General features: G+C 40.0%; 1 protein-coding gene across 5 annotated transcripts in view; it reads left to right on the forward strand.

Moving 5' to 3' along the window:
- LOC133557545 (electrogenic sodium bicarbonate cotransporter 1-like) overlaps positions 1-17,500 on the forward strand; it is a 97,222-nt gene that overhangs the window by 51,305 nt on the left and 28,417 nt on the right. For all 5 annotated transcript variants that reach the window (XR_009807791.1, XM_061908090.1, XM_061908091.1 and 2 more), the window contains 6 exons: positions 1,319-1,476; positions 1,540-1,627; positions 6,244-6,398; positions 8,355-8,471; positions 8,551-8,725; positions 12,929-13,062. Coding sequence is in view for 4 of the 5 variants with exons in the window: in XM_061908090.1 (XP_061764074.1) it covers positions 1,319-1,476; positions 1,540-1,627; positions 6,244-6,398; positions 8,355-8,471; positions 8,551-8,725; positions 12,929-13,062 (827 nt within the window). In the remaining variant the exon portion in view is untranslated. The remainder of the gene's footprint in view (positions 1-1,318; positions 1,477-1,539; positions 1,628-6,243; positions 6,399-8,354; positions 8,472-8,550; positions 8,726-12,928; positions 13,063-17,500) is intronic.

Consider the following 17,500-nt stretch of genomic DNA (forward strand, 5'->3'; position numbering starts at 1 on the left):
TGCTCATGTTGTTTATTTTCCAGCAAGGATCCCACGATAGCTTTTTTGTCCAAAATAACGCTTTGATATTGTGAATTTTTTCGACATCCTAAAACGGCTCGTTGGTGTCTGTGGCTTAAATGCAAATGAGCACTATTGTGTACTTTTTACACACACACACTGCAGCTCTTGTCTGACTTAATAGATGCAATGTATCACATACAACAATGTAACATTTTGTAGAACAAAATGTAATTAGAGATGTCCGATAATATCGGGCTGCCGATTTTATCGGCCGATAAATGCTATAAAATTAAATAACGGAAATGATCGGTATCGGTTCGGAAATTATCGGTATCTGTTTCAAAAAGTTAAATATATGACTTTTTAAAACGCTGCTGTACGTAGGGAGAAGTACAGAGCGCCAATAAACCTTATAGCACTGCCTTTGCGTGCCGGCCCAATCACATAACGGCTTTTCAGACACATAAGGAAATGCAACGCATACTTGGTCAACAGCCATACATGTCACACTGAGGGTGGCCGTATAAACAACTTTAACACTGTTACAAATATGCGCCACACTGTGAACCCACACCAAACAAGAATTACAAATTTCGGGAAACATCCGGACCGTAACACAAAATAAACACAACAGAACAAATACCCAGAACCCATTGCAGCACTAACTCTTCCGGGACGCTACAATATACACCCCCTGGTACCCCCTATATCAGGGGTAGGTAACCTATGGCTCTAGAGCCAGATGCGGCTCTTTTGATGACTGCACCTGGCTCTTGGATAAATCTTAGCTAACATCGCTTAACACGGTAAGTAATGAATAATTCCGCTGATAATCACAGTGTCAAAAATAACGTTCAAAATATAAAACATTCTCATGCATTTTAATTCATCCATTCGGTTGCTACCGCACCTATTCAAGAAGTTGCATTAATGTTAAGAAGTATTTTATTTATTGTTGGTTAGCTTCAGAATAACAATGTTATTAAAAAGAATAAGAGACTTATTATACTCTAAAAATATTGGTGTTACTTAAAAATGTGCACATTTAGTTGTATTCAGTCTTAAAAAATATATATATATTATTTGGCTCTGACGGAAATACTTATTAAAATATTTGGCTTTTATGGCTCTCTCAGCCAAAAAGGTTCCCGACCCCTGCCCTATATATATCTCACAAAAATAAATCTGAGAGCCTCTTCTCTTAGGCAAAGCTCATTATAGATTTGTTTATAATTATTGCCGTTAACACCAAACAACTTTTGTTAGTATGTTTCACACTTGTTTGTCGCTGTAACGGCGTTGTGCGTGCGTTCAGCTGAAGAACAAGTTCATGAAGAAGCTACCCCGCGATGCCGAGGCGTCCAATGTGCTGGTCGGCGAGGTGGACTTCCTAGAGACTCCCTTTGTGGCGTTTGTCCGCCTGCAGAACGCCGTCATGCTGGGGGCGCTCACCGAGGTCCCGGTCCCCACAAGGTAAGACGCAGAAAACCAAAATAGTCGTGTCGGTCGCTGTGCTAAGCAGACGTTCCCTCGCAGGTTCCTCTTCGTGCTCCTGGGTCCAAAGGGGAAAGCAAAGTCCTACCATGAGATTGGGAGATCTATCGCCACCCTGATGTCTGACGAGGTCTGTGAACCACCTGTTTGCTTCTGAATATCGTTGGAGAATAGCCACTTTGGTCAATAGTGATGGACCGTATTTTCCGGCCCATAGGGCGCACCGGATTATAAGGCGCACTGCCGATGAGCGTGTCTAGCCAGGTTTATTTTCCTACAAGAGGTGCACAGTCGCTTCAGGATGCGCCGTTTTGTGGGCGGTCTTATTTACGTGGCTCACCTTCGGCAGCGTCTTTTCTCCATCATCTTTGTTGTAGCGGTGTAGCGTGCAAGGACGGGAGTGGAAGAAGTGTCAAAAGGTGGAGCTAACTGTTTTAATGACATTCAGACTTGACTTACATCAATCACGGAGCAGCATCTCTTCATCCATGGCTCACTAGTGCAACAAGGCCAGAAATGTGTCTCGTGAAAAACCGCCTGGCCGGAACTCTAATAACCACAGTTTCTTGGGTGGATAATGTAAACTCACTAAACCGGTATGTTTTAAAGCTTTTATAGCGAGTTTAATGACAGATATAAGTAAGAACTTTACACTACTTTGTATTAGAAATCGCAACAACGGAGGATGAATGTCCCATTACAACAAGATAGAGAAAAAGAAGAAAATTATCGACTTCGGTGTCGTCACGGACTCCAAAGGCGGAATCGCGCAAATTTTCAGGACTTAGGCAGATCGTCAACAGTTAGCAGAAGGTAAGAAAAGTTGCTTTTGCATTATATTGCGAAACAAAACACCAGATAATATGTCTTACCTTATACACACAACATAATAATGGTATGTTGAAGCACCGTACAATCCATCAAGCGGTGCGGCTTCATAGCTTACCAAAGTTGTACTAAAACATTTTGATAGATGTTTGAGTGTAATGTTCTATATTGTCATTGGAACATGTAACATTGTGGTGTCGTTTACTTGAGTCATATTGCAGTCAACACATATCTCTTATGTGTAACTGCCATCATATTGCAGTATACACATATCTCTTATGTGTGACTGTCATCTACTGGTCACACTTATCATTTCACCATTTACCAAATAAAATATCTTTGAGGTTGGTAAGCACAACCAAAATGATTCCATACATTAGGCGCACTGCGTTATAAGGCGCACTCTTGAGTTTTTAGAAAATGAAAGGATTTCAAGTGCGTGTTATAATCAGAAAAATACGGTATGTAATACACAATATAAATTATGTCCATTTGCCTGGGTGATAAAACGACATTATTAAAATTCACCGTAGACACGAAATCGATATCAGTAAAAAAATGCGTTCGCTAAAACGTCAGATTCTTCTTCTCGGTCAGAAGAAAGCGGAAGTCGCGACGCAAGATTGGTTGCGTGAACAAAGCTGGTCGCTCTCTGGTAACCGAGCAAAGCAGTGGGAGTTGCACACTAACAGCCAATCAGGTAGCAGTATCAACTATCAAGTTTGGTCGCGCCGTTTTGTTGACTGGCGTTCGATTCTTAGCATGAGGCATGAGAAAAGAGAATAAGGGCTCAACGAGTTTTGGGCGACCCCCTCAAAATGTCAACGACCCCAACCTCCCACACGGTTCGAAAAAAATAATAAAATCATGATTTTAATCAACAATGCAAAAATATCCAGTTAAAAAGAATTAAAATGAATGAATACATGATTTCCTGTGCTTTTAGCTCAGTAGTCAGACTTTAGTGCCGTAAGACCCTTTTTCAGTTCTTAGTCTTTACAACGGTAAAAATTTTAATTGGTTTTCATGACTTTCAGATGTCGCGACCAACTGTAGTTACTCACAGTGGTTTTCTGAAGTGTTTCTGTGACCATATGGAGATATCCATTACACACTTTTTGATGCAGTAGCAAAGAACAATTTTAATTGGTTTTCATGACTCTCAGATGTAGCACCGAACTGTAGTTACTGACAGTGGTTTTCCGAAGTGTTCCTGAGCCCATGTGGAGATATCCTTTACACACTTTTTGATGGAATAGCAAAGAACGATTTTAATTGGTTTTCATGACTCTCCTTTGCCCATGTGAAGATATCCTTTACACACCTATGTCGGTTTTTGATGCAGTACCGCCTGAGGGATCGAAGGTCACGGGCATTCAATGTTGGTTTTTGACCTTGCCGCTTACCTGTGGTGATTTCTCCAGATTCTCTGAACCTTTTGATGATATTATGCACCGTAGATGGAGAAACCCCTAAATTACTTGCAATAGCTCGTTGAGATATATTGCGCATGTCAGGAGGCAAATTACAATCTTTGGAATGTATGTCATTACGGTAATGCAACATGTAAGGCTATAATGACTTTAGGACTGTAAGACCCCTCCTCAGTTCATACAGTCTTTACAACGCTAACAATTTAAATAGATTTTTATGACTCTCAGATGTAGCGACCAGCTGTAGTTACTGACAGTTGTTTTCTGAAGTGTTTCCGTGCCCATTTGGAGATTTCCTTTACACACTTTTTGATGCAGTAGCAAAGAAAAATGTTAATTGGTTTTCATGACTCTCAGATGTAGTGACGAACTGTCGTTACTGACAGTGGTTTTCTGAAGTGTTCCTGAGCCCATGTGGCGATATCCTTTACACACTTTGATGGAATAGCAAAGAACGATTTTAATTGGTTTTCATGACTCTCAGATGTAGCGACGAACTGTAGTTACTGACAGTGGTTTTCTGAAGTGTTCCTCTGCCCATGTGGAGATATCCTTTACACACCTATGTCGGTTTTTGATGCAGTACCGCCTGAGGGATCGAAGGTCACGGGCATTCAATGTTGGTTTTCGACCTTGCCGCTTACGTGCAGCGATTTCTCCAGATTTTCTGAACCTTTTGATGATATTACGGACCGTAGATGGAGAAACCCCTGAATTGCTTGCAATAGTTTATTGAGAAATTTCTGGAGGCAAAGTAGATTTTTTTGAATGTATGTCATCACGACACTGCAACATGTAAGGCTATAAAGACTTTAGGGCCGCAAGACCCTTCCTCAGTTCATACAGTCTTTACAACGCTAACAACTTGAATTGGTTTTCATGACTCTCAGATGTAACGACCAACTGTAGTTACTGACAGTGGTTTTCTGAAGTGTTCTTGAGCCCATGTGGAGATATCCTTTACACACTTTTTGATCTAGTGGCAAAGAGCAATTTTATTTGGTTTTCATGACTCTCAGATATAGCGACCAACTGTAGTTACTGACGGTGGTTTTCTGAAGTGTTCCTGTGCCCATGCGGCGATATCCTTTACACACCGGTGTTGGTTTTTTATGCAGTACTGCCTGAGGGATCGAAGGTCACGGGCATTCAATGTTGGTTTTGGACCTTACCGCTTACGTGCAGTGATTCCCCCAGATTCAGAACCTTTTGATGATATTACGGACCTTAGATGGTGAAATCCCAAAATTGCTTGCAATAGCTTGTTGAGAAATGTTGCACATTTCAGTAGGCAAATTAGAATCTTTGGAATGTATGTCATTACGGCACTGCAACATGTAAGGCTATGAAGGCTTTAGGCCGTAAGACCCCTCCTCAGTTCATACAGTCTTTACAACGCTAACAATTTTAATAGATTTTCATGACTCAGATGTAGCGACCAACTGAAGTTACTGACAGCGGTTTTCTGAAGTGTTCCTGAGCCCATGTGGGGATATCCTTTACACATTTTTTGATGCAGTAGCAAGGAACAATTTTAATTGGTTTTCATGACTCTCAGATGTAGCCATGAACTGTAGTTACTGACCATGGTTTTCTGAAGTCTTCCTGAGCCCATGTGGAGATATCCTTTACACACTTTTTGATCTAGTAGCAAAGAACAATTTTAATTGGTTTTCATGACTCTCAGATGTAGCGACAAACTGTAGTTACTGACAGTGGTTTTCTGAAGTGTTCTTGAGACCTAGTGGAGATATCCTTTACACACCGATGTCGGTTTTTGATGCAGTACCGCCTGGGGATCGAAGGCCACGGGCATTCAATGTTGGTTTTCCACCTTGCCGCTTACGTGCAGCGATTCCTCCAGATTCAGAACCTTTTGATGATATTACGGACCTTAGATGGTGAAATCCCAAAATTGCTTGCAATAGCTCGTTGAGAAATGTTGCACATTTCAGGAGGCAAATTAGAATCTTTGGAATGTATGTCATTACGGCACTGCAACATAAAGACTTTAGGGCTGTAAGACCCCTCCTTAGTTCATACAATCTTTACAACGCTAACATTTTTAATTTATTTTCGTGACTCTCAGGTAGTCAACCATTTCGGGGTGGATGAAAATGAATAAAAACCTCCCCGAGTGTGACGCACAAAAGTCCGCATTATGACCGTTTGGGGAAAAAAAAGTGTGTTCCGTCGCGCTTGGCGCCTCTTCGGCAGGAATGTTAACAGAACACCTGGCTGTCAAGTTCCCACAGGCCTCTTGCTTTTTCCCAGAATCCTCGGCATGTGTCAACATAGAAGGACAACAGGAAGTGTACTTTTTCCAGGGTTTCCTCCGGTTAAACTTTACCCCCCTTCCTCGCCTTATCACGTGCTGGAGTCCACGGTGACACGCCGACAGACGAATTTGTTTGCATACCGGCCCCTCGGGGGGTAGATTTGCATGTCGGTGACTCAAGAATTCCAACTGTCGCTCCACGTGCAGGTGTTCCACGACATCGCCTACAAAGCCAAGCACAGGCAGGACCTGCTGGCTGGGATCGAGGAGTTCCTGGACGAGGTCATCGTCCTGCCCCCCGGCGAGTGGGACCCCGACATCAGGATAGAGCCGCCCAAGTCGCTGCCTTCCTCCGATAAGAGGTCGGAAATGACTTAACATTTGCCGACTTTTTACTGTCGTTGTGTCAAATGTTGCCTCATGTAGATATAGAGCAAAAAGACGTTTTGCTAAATATGTACAAAAATTACAGATAACAATCTTTATCTTACTCACAATTCAATCAATTCCGATTCTTGAGATGATTCGATTCCGAATTGATTCTTCATTCAACTTGATTCTTGCAATATACAGTACTACTGTATTTTTCCGACTATAGAGCGCATCAGTATTTATGTCGCACCTACAGAACTTTAGAAGAAATAAATATGTTTACATATATTAGCCGCACTGGAGTATAAGCTGCAGATAGAAAGATTCTGTAAATGTTTATTTGCCAACCTTAATTGTTCCCAAACAGTGTCTCAAACAAGGCAGTAAAACAGCTGATCAAACAAAACACAAGTCATCGTCAAGGACCCACCATCTTTTTTGATTGATTCAGACTTTTATTAGTAGATTGCACAGTACAGTACATATTCCGTATAATTCGCCACTGAATGGTAACACCCGAATAAGTTTTTCAACTTGTTTAAGTCGGGGTCCACGTTAATCAATTCATGGTAGCTGCGCCAGCTGCGGAAGGTTAGCTCTCCAATCAGCTAAACAGACTGAACAATTCCTCTGCGAGGTTTTGGTGAATTTACAAAACTCAAAAGAATGCCATTGTAAGTTACTAATACCAAAACAGACACTCGTGAATGTGTTAGCATATAGCTAATGCTAATGACGCTATCTTCATCACATGACGATAGCACGTACAAATATGCATTGAAAGACTCCTACAAGACTCCGAACCGATTGTAGGTCCAGCAACATGTGTGCAGCTTCCGCAATCACACGTATGAGATTAAAAGGTATACTGGGGGATGCAGAGTACACTGATGGTTGTGATATAAACAACTTTAACACTTACTAATATGCGCCACGCTATGAAGCCACACAATACAAGATTGACAAACACATTTCGGGAGAACATCCTCACAGTAACACAACATAAACGCAACACAACTAATACCCATAATCCTTTGTATTCATGACACATCCTGAATAGATTTCACACCCCCGCGCCCCCAACCCCGCCCAGCTTACTGACGCACGGGAGGGGTTGGGGGGGCATTGGGGTGTATAAAATAGTCAGGAAGTGTCATGAATACAAAGGATTATGGGTATTTGTTGTGTTGCGTTTATGGGTAAACCGCCCGGCCCGCGGTTTACCCGCGGACTCCGCGGATGAGACGGCAAACCGCGCATCTCTAGTGTATATATGGTATGTATATATGTGTGTGTGGGTATATATGTATGTATGTATGTGTACATATGTATGTAGGTATGTGTGTGTATGTATATATATAAATATACATATATATATATATATGTGTGTGTGTGTGTGTGTGTGTGTGTTTTAATTGATTTTAAAACAGACACTTTTTAGGCTATTTCCGCTGTACGTGTTTATATGTCAGCAGCCAAGATGAGCTTTTTTCTAACCTGTACTCTGTTTTAAAAAAGGTTTTTATTATCATTTTAATACCAGAATATACTGTATATCGTGAACATTTGTTTAAAAATCGAGAATTGATTGTGAATCAAATGTCGCCCCAAGAATCGCATTTGAATTGAATCAAATGGTGAGTTGTTGTTGTTAGTCACATCCCTATTGCTTCAGTAGTAAAACAAGAACTGATGTGGCACTGGTTCTTATAAAGGTTCTGGTTGCTGGTCATGTTTTAAATAAAAAATATATTTTATATCAGTAGAAATATTTTTTAAATCGAATTTTTACTGTATAAAAAATATATTGTATAGTATATCATTAGGAATACATTAAATTACCACTAAGAGTTCATAATGGTTATAATAATTTAAAAAAAGCCTTTATTGGCCTGTTGTCGAGCTGTATGTGTGATTGTGTTGTTTTTGTTGTGTTTCTTCCCCAGAAAGAACCAATATTCTGGCTTAGAACCCCCTCCGATGAACGGCGACGCCCCCCACGATGCAGGTCACGGCGGGGGAGGAGGTCACCAGATTGGCGAGGAGCTCCAATGCACAAGAAAGTAAAAAAAAAACAAACAAACAAAAAAACAACCTTTGGTAAAGAAAGAGTCTTGTAAGCGTGAATGTCGTGTCGCTCAGGTTTTGCGGCGGTCTCATCCTGGACGTCAAACGCAAGCTGCCATTCTACGCCAGCGACTTCTACGACGCGCTGCACATTCAGTCGCTGTCCACCATCTTGTTCATCTACCTGGGCACCGTCACCAACGCCATCACCTTCGGCGGCCTGCTGGGCGACGCCACGGAAAACATGCAGGTGAGGGAGAAGCGGGAGGGAAAGCAGCTTTGTACCTCAAAAAATTTATTTTATTACCAAACAAATTGAAATCAATTTGATTGCCGTTTGCTGCCATTAAACAGCACATTTGTTCATTTAACATGCTTTTTAAACAATAAAAAGCAAGGAATGTGAAGTGAATTATATTTATATAGCGCTTTTACTCAAGTGACTCAAAGCGCTTTACATTATGAAACCCAATATCTAAGTTACATTCAAACCAGTGTGGGTGGCACTGGAAGCAGGTGGGTAAAGTGTCTTGCCCAAGGACACAATGGCAGTGACTAGGTTGGCAGAAGCGGGAATCGAATCTGCAACCCTCAAGTTGCTGGCACGGCCACTCTACCAACTGAGCTAAACCGAGCTATTGTATGAAAACAATACAATAGAACTTCTACAATATATCCTTCTCCATCAAACACACCATCTGCAGCCTCTTAATATTTTCATGGATAAATTTATGAAGTTTTGTAATAATGTACATCATTTACCTTCTACGGTATCTCCTTCTCTGTCAAACACACCATCTGCAGCCTCTTCATATTTTTATGGATAAATTGATGAAGTAATGTCATAATAATGTACAGCATTTACCTTAGAGAGCGGACCCATACAGGAATCTCCATTTCCGTCAAACACACCATCTGCAGCCTCTTTTATTTTCATGGATAAATTGATGAATTAATGTCATAATAATGTACAGCATTTACCTTAGCAAGCGTATTTCTACGGTATCTCCTTTTCTGTCAAACACACCATCTGCAGCCTCTTCATATTTTCATTGATAAATTTATGAAGTTATGTAATAATAATGTACAGCATTTACCCTAGAGAGCGGACCTATACAGGAATATCCTTTTCCGTCAAACACACCATCTGCAGCCTCTTATATTTTCATGGATACATTGAAGAAGTAATGTAATGATAATGTACAGCATTTACCTTAGAGAGCGGACTTCTACGGCCGCTTGTACCCGTGATCTTGTCCTTTCAGTCATGACCCAAAGCTCATGACCATAGGTGAAGATGGGAACGTAGATTGACCGGTAAATTGAGAGCTTTGCCTTCCGGCCCAGCTCCTTCTTCACCACAACGGATCGATACAGTGTCCGCATTACTGAAGACACTGCACCAATCCGCCTGTCGATCTCACGATCCACTCTTCCATCACTCGTGAACAAGACTCCTAGGTACTTGAACTCCTCCACTTGGGGCAGGGTCTCCTCCCCAACCCGGAGGTGGCACTCCACCCTTGTCCGGGCGAGAACCATGGACTCGGACTTGAAAGTGCTGATTCTCACTCCGGTCGCTTCACACTCTGCTGCAAACCGATCCAGTGAGAGCTGAAGATCCCGGCCAGATGAAGCCATCAGGACCACATCATCTGCAAAAAGCAGAGACCTAATCCCACGGCCACCAAACCGGAACCCCTCAACGCCTTGACTGCGCCATAAAAGTTATGAACAGAATCGGTGACAAAGGACAGCCTTGGCAGAGTCCAACCCTCACTGGAAACGTGTCCGACTTACTGCCGGCAATGCGGACCAAGCTCTGACACTGATCATACAGGGAGAGGACCGCCACAATAAGACAGTCCGATACTCCATACTCTCTGAGCACTCCCCACAGGACTTCCCGAGGAACACGGTCGAATGCCTTCTCCAAGTCCACAAAGCACATGTAGACTGGTTGGGCAAACTCCCATGCACCCTCATGGACCCTGCCGAGAGTATAGAGCTGGTCCACAGTTCCACGACCAGGACGAAAACCACACGGTTCCTCCTGAATCTATCCGGCGTAGCCTCCTCTCCAGTACACCTGAATAAACCTTACTGGGAAGGCTGAGGAGTGTGATACCATGATAGTTGGAACACACCCTCCGGTCCCCCTTCTTAAAGAGAGGGACCACCACCCCGTTCTGCCAATCCAGAGGTACCGCCCCCGATGTCCACACGATGCTGCAGAGTCTTGTCAACCAAGACAGCCCCACAGCATCCAGAGCCTTAAGGAACTCCAGGCAGATCTCATCCACCCCCGTTGCCTTGCCACCAAGGAGCTTTTTAACTCAGCCCCAGAAATAGGAGAGTCCACCGCAGATTCCCCAGGCACTGCTTTCTCATAGGAAAATATATAAATATATATATTTATAAAAATGTTATTAAATAAACAGTTACGTCACCGCCTGACTTTCCCCCGCGGTAAAAAGTCGGGACGTCTTTGCTTTTTGTCGCCGGCGGTTACAAAGCCACCAGCACACAAAGAGGTCCTCCGCTGATTAGCACCCACTAATGTGCAGCTCAAAGGCTCACACCGCACCCATCTGTTGGCCCGGCTGCCTGCGCCACCATGACGGCATCCACGTCTTCCCCTGAGGCGGCACGGTGGGCCAGTGGACAGCGGGCAGCGGCCCTGCACAGGGGATTTGAGCGGGCCTTAAATAACCATAAGATCCAGATTACTCGGTGGCTGCCTCGTCACTGCTGCGTTTCCACTGACCTCCACACGGATCGCAGGGGGAAGCCTGACTTGACTTAATCTCCATCTCTCTCTGCACGCACGCACACACACACACACACACACACACACACACACACACACACGCACACTTGTTTTGCGTACCTTCTTGAGACCTCAGAAAAATGCCTACCACTTTAGGACCACCCTTTCTAGATATATAAAAATTTGTATTCACAACGTTAATAATATATTCACACTATGCAAATACAAACACGCTTGTTGTGAAAAGGGAGTTGGAATTTCACAAGAAAAAGGTCACAATTTCAATAGAAAAACTTAGAATTGTGGCAGTATTATAATAAGTTATTTTACTCGACACAAGTCAACATTTTACAAAAAAACTGAACATTTGTGCAATATTATGGTACGAGTCGGAATTTTACTCAACAACAATTGCAATTTTACAAGAAAAGCTTAACTTTAATTTAGGTGGAGATATCCTTTACACACTTGAATTTAATTTGGGCAATTTTAAGAAGTTTCCTAATTTTACCCGACGAAAGTCACAATTTTATAACAAAAATTTTACATTTTGGCAATGTTATAATAATCAGCTGACTTTTACTTGGCAAAATTATGCCAAAAGTCATCATTTTACTCCCAAAATTTTACCATTTTACAAGAACAACAAACAAATTGGCAATGTTGTGATACAAGTCAGAATTGTATATGACAAATGTCATCATTTTGTGTTAAAAAGTAATAATTTTACATAAAATACAAGAAAATATTGCAATATTACAGAAACAGAAAGAATATGAGAAATTGTTCCCAATTTAATAAGTAAAAAGTCGACACATTGTGAGAAAAAGAATGCCTTTAGTTTATTTTCATTTTTTTGTAATTGTTTTTTAATCTTTATTATTTACTTCAAGTTATTACATCCATCCATTTTCTACCACTTGTCCCGTTTGGGTTATGGGGGGGTCACTGGAGCCTATCTCAGTTGCATTCGGGCGGTAGGCGGGGTACACCCTGGACAAGTCGCCACCTCATCGCAGTCAAGTTATTACAGTATCTGTCTATATACTTGTTTATTTTATCTTATCATTTTGGCCAAAGGGGGCACATTTCAATTTCTTAGACACACTCTTTATTACATACCAGAGGGGGAGCACTTCAAATTTCTACACACAGTTGTTATTTCATATGTTGACCAGAGGGGGAGCACTTTTAAGACCGACACACAGTCAATTTGAAAAATCCCTCCCTTTTGGGACCACCCTAATTTTGACCACCAGGGGTGCAAATGAGACATTCTCTATTAGATGCAGTGGTTGGGGGCATGATTTATGTCCAAGCTTGTTCACCGCTCCTCATATGGAAGGTACTTTACCTTTTTGATGTCTCAAGAAGGGTAAAAATACAAGCACACATGTCCGATATTCCTTATTGGAGCCTATAGCTATCCCGTATGTGAACCTGAAACAGGCTTGTCTTGATGGGCTGGCCCTGCAGGCATGTGTGTGTGTGTGTGTGTGTGTGTGTGTGTGTGTCTGTGTGTGTGTGTGTGTGTGTGTGTGTGTGTGTCTGTGTGTGTGTGTGTGTGTGTGTGTGTGTGTTCCTGTGTGTGTGTATGTAGGTAAAATAAAGCATACAGCTGAGTAAGTAAGAAAAAAAAAAGTCATTTTTTTATGTGACGTGCATAATGTGTTTGTTTTGAAGGGCGTGTTGGAGAGCTTCCTGGGCACGGCGCTGACCGGGGCGGTCTTCTGTTTGCTGGCAGGGCAGCCCCTCACCATCCTTAGCAGCACGGGTCCGGTTCTGGTGTTCGAGAGGCTCCTCTTCAACTTTAGCAAGTACGTTTTGGCAAACAAACAAAAAAAAAACCGGATATCCAGCTTTCAAGCTTGATTAGGTACACCGATACCAAAACGTTGTATTGGCCCACCGTTTTTTTTTTCCTGTCTGGCGGCAGTGCTGCTGAGACATGAGCAGGTAAGGCGATGATGTCATCGCCGCAGTGACTCAAACTTATTACTAATGCCGTTGCAGGGAAGCCTACATGTCCCACTCAAACAAGAAAACACGTCAGACGGCCTCAGGGTTAACGCTACAAGCTGGTCCAGAGGTGTCTACAGTGCGGGCCCCGGGCCATTTGTGGCCCTCTTCAACAGTTTTGTTGGTCCGCAGCATATTGTCGGAAAACAGACAGTAAAAATGTTTTTATTTTATTTTAAAAAAAGAGCAAAAAATCAAAATATGACATTTAATTAAAAAAATGTTTTTTAAATGTTTTTTAAGGGACGGCATGGCGCAGTGGGAGAGTGGCCGTGCGCAACCCGAGGGTCACTGGTTCAAATCCCACCTAGAACCAACCTCGTCACGTCCGTTGTGTCCTGAGCAAGACACTTCACCCTTGCTCCTGATGGGTGCTGGTTGGCGCCTTGCATGGCAGCTCCCTCCATCAGTGTGTGAATGTGTGTGTGAATGGGTAAATGTGGAAGTAGTGTCAAAGCGCTTTGAGTACCTTGAAGGTAGAAAAGCGCTATACAAGTACAACCCATTTATTTATTTATTTATTTAAATGAATGTAAAATAATCATTTAAATTTACATTACTTTAATATAAAATGGTATGCTGCATATTCTGGAGGGAAAAAAAAGACAGTAAAAATGTAAAAAATAAAAACAGCAGGAAATTGATATATAATGAAATTTTTTTATAAATTTTTTATATGGAAAATAAATGTGAAGTGAATTATATTTATAAAGCGCTTTTCTCTAGTGACTCAAAGCGCTTTACATTGTGAAACCCAATATCGAAGTTAAAATTTTAAATCAGTGTGTGTGGCGCTGGGAGCAGGTGGGTAAAGTGCCTTGCCCAAGGACACAACGGCAGTGACTACGATGGCAGAAGGGGGGAATCGAACCTGGAACCCTCAAGTTGCTAGCACGGCCACTCCAACAAAATAAAATAATTTGTCAGATTTACATTTCTTTACTTTTAAATGGTCCGCAGCATATTTTCAGGAAAAAAATGACAGTAAAAATTAATGAAAAAACCGCAAGAAATATATACAAAAGGACAATTTTTTATTTATGTAATATAAGTTTGTCAAATTTACCTTTCTTTATTTTTACTTTTTTTTTTTTTGAACTCAGTACTTTTTTTGAGGAAACAAAGCTGCAATTTGTTCATTCAAAACAAGTATTTTAATTTAAAAATTCTCCTCTATATGTAAGAAAAAAGAGCAAAAAATCTAGACGTAATGAGAATTTTTTATTCTAGGAACTAAATCAAAATAATTAATCAGATTTATATTCCTTTAGTTCGAAATGACCCGCAGAATATTGGCGTAAAAAGTCTGCAGTAAAAGTGTAAGAAAAAACGAGAAAAAATCCAAATGTATTGAGAGATTTATTAATTTTTTTTTTAATAAAAAACTAAATTCAAATAATATATAATTTTTAAATAAACAGTAAAAATGTAAGATTAAAAGAGCAAATGATCAAAATGTAATGAGAATGTTTTTTTTTAAATAAAAAGTAAATTAAGATAAAACATAACTCTTAAATTAGAACTGAAAATGTAAAAGAAAGAGCAAAACATTTAAATGTAATGAGAATTGTACTAAATTTTTTTGGAGAAAGTAAATCAATATAATTAGATTTACCTTTCTCTACTTTCAAATGGCCCGCAGAATACTTTCATGAAAAAAAAATCAACAGTATAAATGTAAGAAAAAAGAGCAAAAAATTGTAAATGTGTTGAGAGATTTGATTAATAAAACTAAATTTAAATGATGTATAACTCTTAAATTAGCAGTCACTATGTAAGAAAAAAAGAGCAAAACATTTTATGTAATTAGTTTTTTTTTTAATAGAAACTAAATTATAATAAATAATCAAATTTACATTTATTTACTTTAAAATGGCCCGCAGAATATTGTTGTCAAAAAAATCTACAGTAAAAAAGATAGGAAAGAAAGAGCAAAAAATTTAAACGTAATGACATCCATCCATCCATTTTCTACCGCTTTTCCCTTTTGGGATCGTGGGGGGTGCACATGGGCGGAAGGCGGGGTACACCTTGGACAATTCGCCTCCTCATCAAACATAATGACAGATTTTATTAATTACGTTTTTTAATTAAAATAAATTAACAAAATATAAAACTTTTAAATAATCAGTAAAAAATGTGAGAAAAAAAGAGCAACAAATCAAAATGTAATGAAAAATGTTATTAATGTATTTATTTTTGAATAAAAAATAAATTTAAATAAAATATAACTTTTAAATTAGCAGTCAAAATGTAAGAAAAAAAGAGCAAAACATTACAGTGTAGTGAGAAAAAGTAATAAGTAATAATTATTAATAATATACATTGTTGCCTTTTCTACAAAGCTTTGTCTTTAAATATCTGCAAATAGAATTTCTTTTTTTTTTTTTTTTTTTAAGTAAAATTTCTAAATGGCCCCCGCACACTTTATCTTTTCAGTTTGTAGCTCTTGGTGGAAATACCTTTGACTCCCCTGATTAGAAGCACTCGAGATGCAAATAAAATAAAAAAATAAACAAAATGATCATTTTAACTTATGAATTAATTCATTTGAAAAATGACAACACTAATAAACGCTGCTAAGTGTGTTACTGAACATCCGCAACAACAGTAGAAATTTAAGCAAAAAGACGTAAAGTAATGAGAAAAAGCTAAAATGCTGATACTAATAATTAATTATAATATACTTTGTCACGTATGACACAAAGTTGTGTCTTTCAATACACAATGTCCGTGTTTTTTTTACTTTTACAAAATAAAAAACTATTTTTAGTTGGCGGCCAAAGTTTGATGGAGTTGATAATGCATCAAACCAGCCAATATTCCGACATCCAACTGATCAATTGTCTCTTCTGCTCACGCCCGCCAAGGGAATTGCTATGATAGGCTCTGATGTAACCGCTCTAACGGCCTTTTCCTTTCACTTTTACTTGTGACAGTAGAACAATATAAATGACTTTTCTCGCTGTCACAAGCCGACTTTTGACGCCGCCTGGAAGCGCTCCTGTGAGCCTGACAGTTGGCTCCTCCCCCTGCCATTCATTGGCCTTCTTACATTACTGAGGAACGCGCCCGTTGTCTGCCAGCATTAATAATTCATTTTTACAGTCGTGGGGTTTCCATTCCAGGCAATAATTGTTACCCTCAACATGTCTCTTGTCTTTTTTATCATTTTACAACTTTATTTGACTTATTTTTTTTTCTTTCCCTATGTCGGCACTAATTGTCCTGTATATTTGTGACTAATCGTAGTTAAAATGTTTTTTTCAATGATATAATTATGACACACAAGCACAGTGTACTTATAATTTTGTGGTTTTGGCTTTTTATGTCCATTTCTGCGAGTGCCAGTTATTATTATTATTAACTGGTGATGAGAGCAATTTTGTGATTATAATCATTATGACGGGTATGCTGGCTAAACTGACTTTGTGGATTATTTTACGTATTTCCATTTCTTTTACCCAAGGTGGTTGTTATAATTAATAACTGGTGGGAGGAGTGATCATTCAGAGTCAGCGAGTATAGTCTCTGCTTTGACTTTGTGGATTATTGTGGCCTTTTTTTTGTCTTTCTGTGGTTCAAAGTGGTGGTTATCAATAATAACTGGTGGGAGGAGCAATTTATCATGAATAATTATACGACGGATCCAAGATCATGTGTCTGAGTAGGCGAGCATACAGTCGCCTTCGATTTTGTGCAAGGTAGTGGATATCATGAATAACAGGTGAGAGGAGCGATCACATTATAAATTACATGACTGGTCTGATCCTGTGCATATGCTCGAGTAAACACTACTGTCAGATTTAGTTTTGTTGGTCATTTGTGTCTTATTTTTGCTTACAGTGGTGCAAGGGGGCGGTTATCATGAATAACTAGTGGGAGGAGCGATCATGTTATAAGTGTGATGATCGGTCTGTTTCTGCGCATGTGCCTGAGTAAACACTACTGTCTGATTTAGTATTTAGTTTTGCAGGTTATTTGTGGCAATTTTTTTGTCCAAGGTAGTGGATATTATGAATAACTGGTGGGAGGAGCAATCATATTATACATTACATGATAGGTCTGATCCTGTGCATATGCCTGAGTAAACACTACTGTCGGATTTATTTTTGTAGGTAATTTGTGTCTATTTTTGATGTTTACCGGAGTGCAAGGTGGCGGTTATCATGAATAACTATTGAGACGAGCGATCACGTTTTAAGTTTCATGATCGGTCCGTTTCTGTGCATAAAC

Source organism: Nerophis ophidion, linkage group LG08 (assembly GCF_033978795.1).
Source record: "Nerophis ophidion isolate RoL-2023_Sa linkage group LG08, RoL_Noph_v1.0, whole genome shotgun sequence".
NCBI lineage: Eukaryota > Metazoa > Chordata > Actinopteri > Syngnathiformes > Syngnathidae > Nerophis > Nerophis ophidion.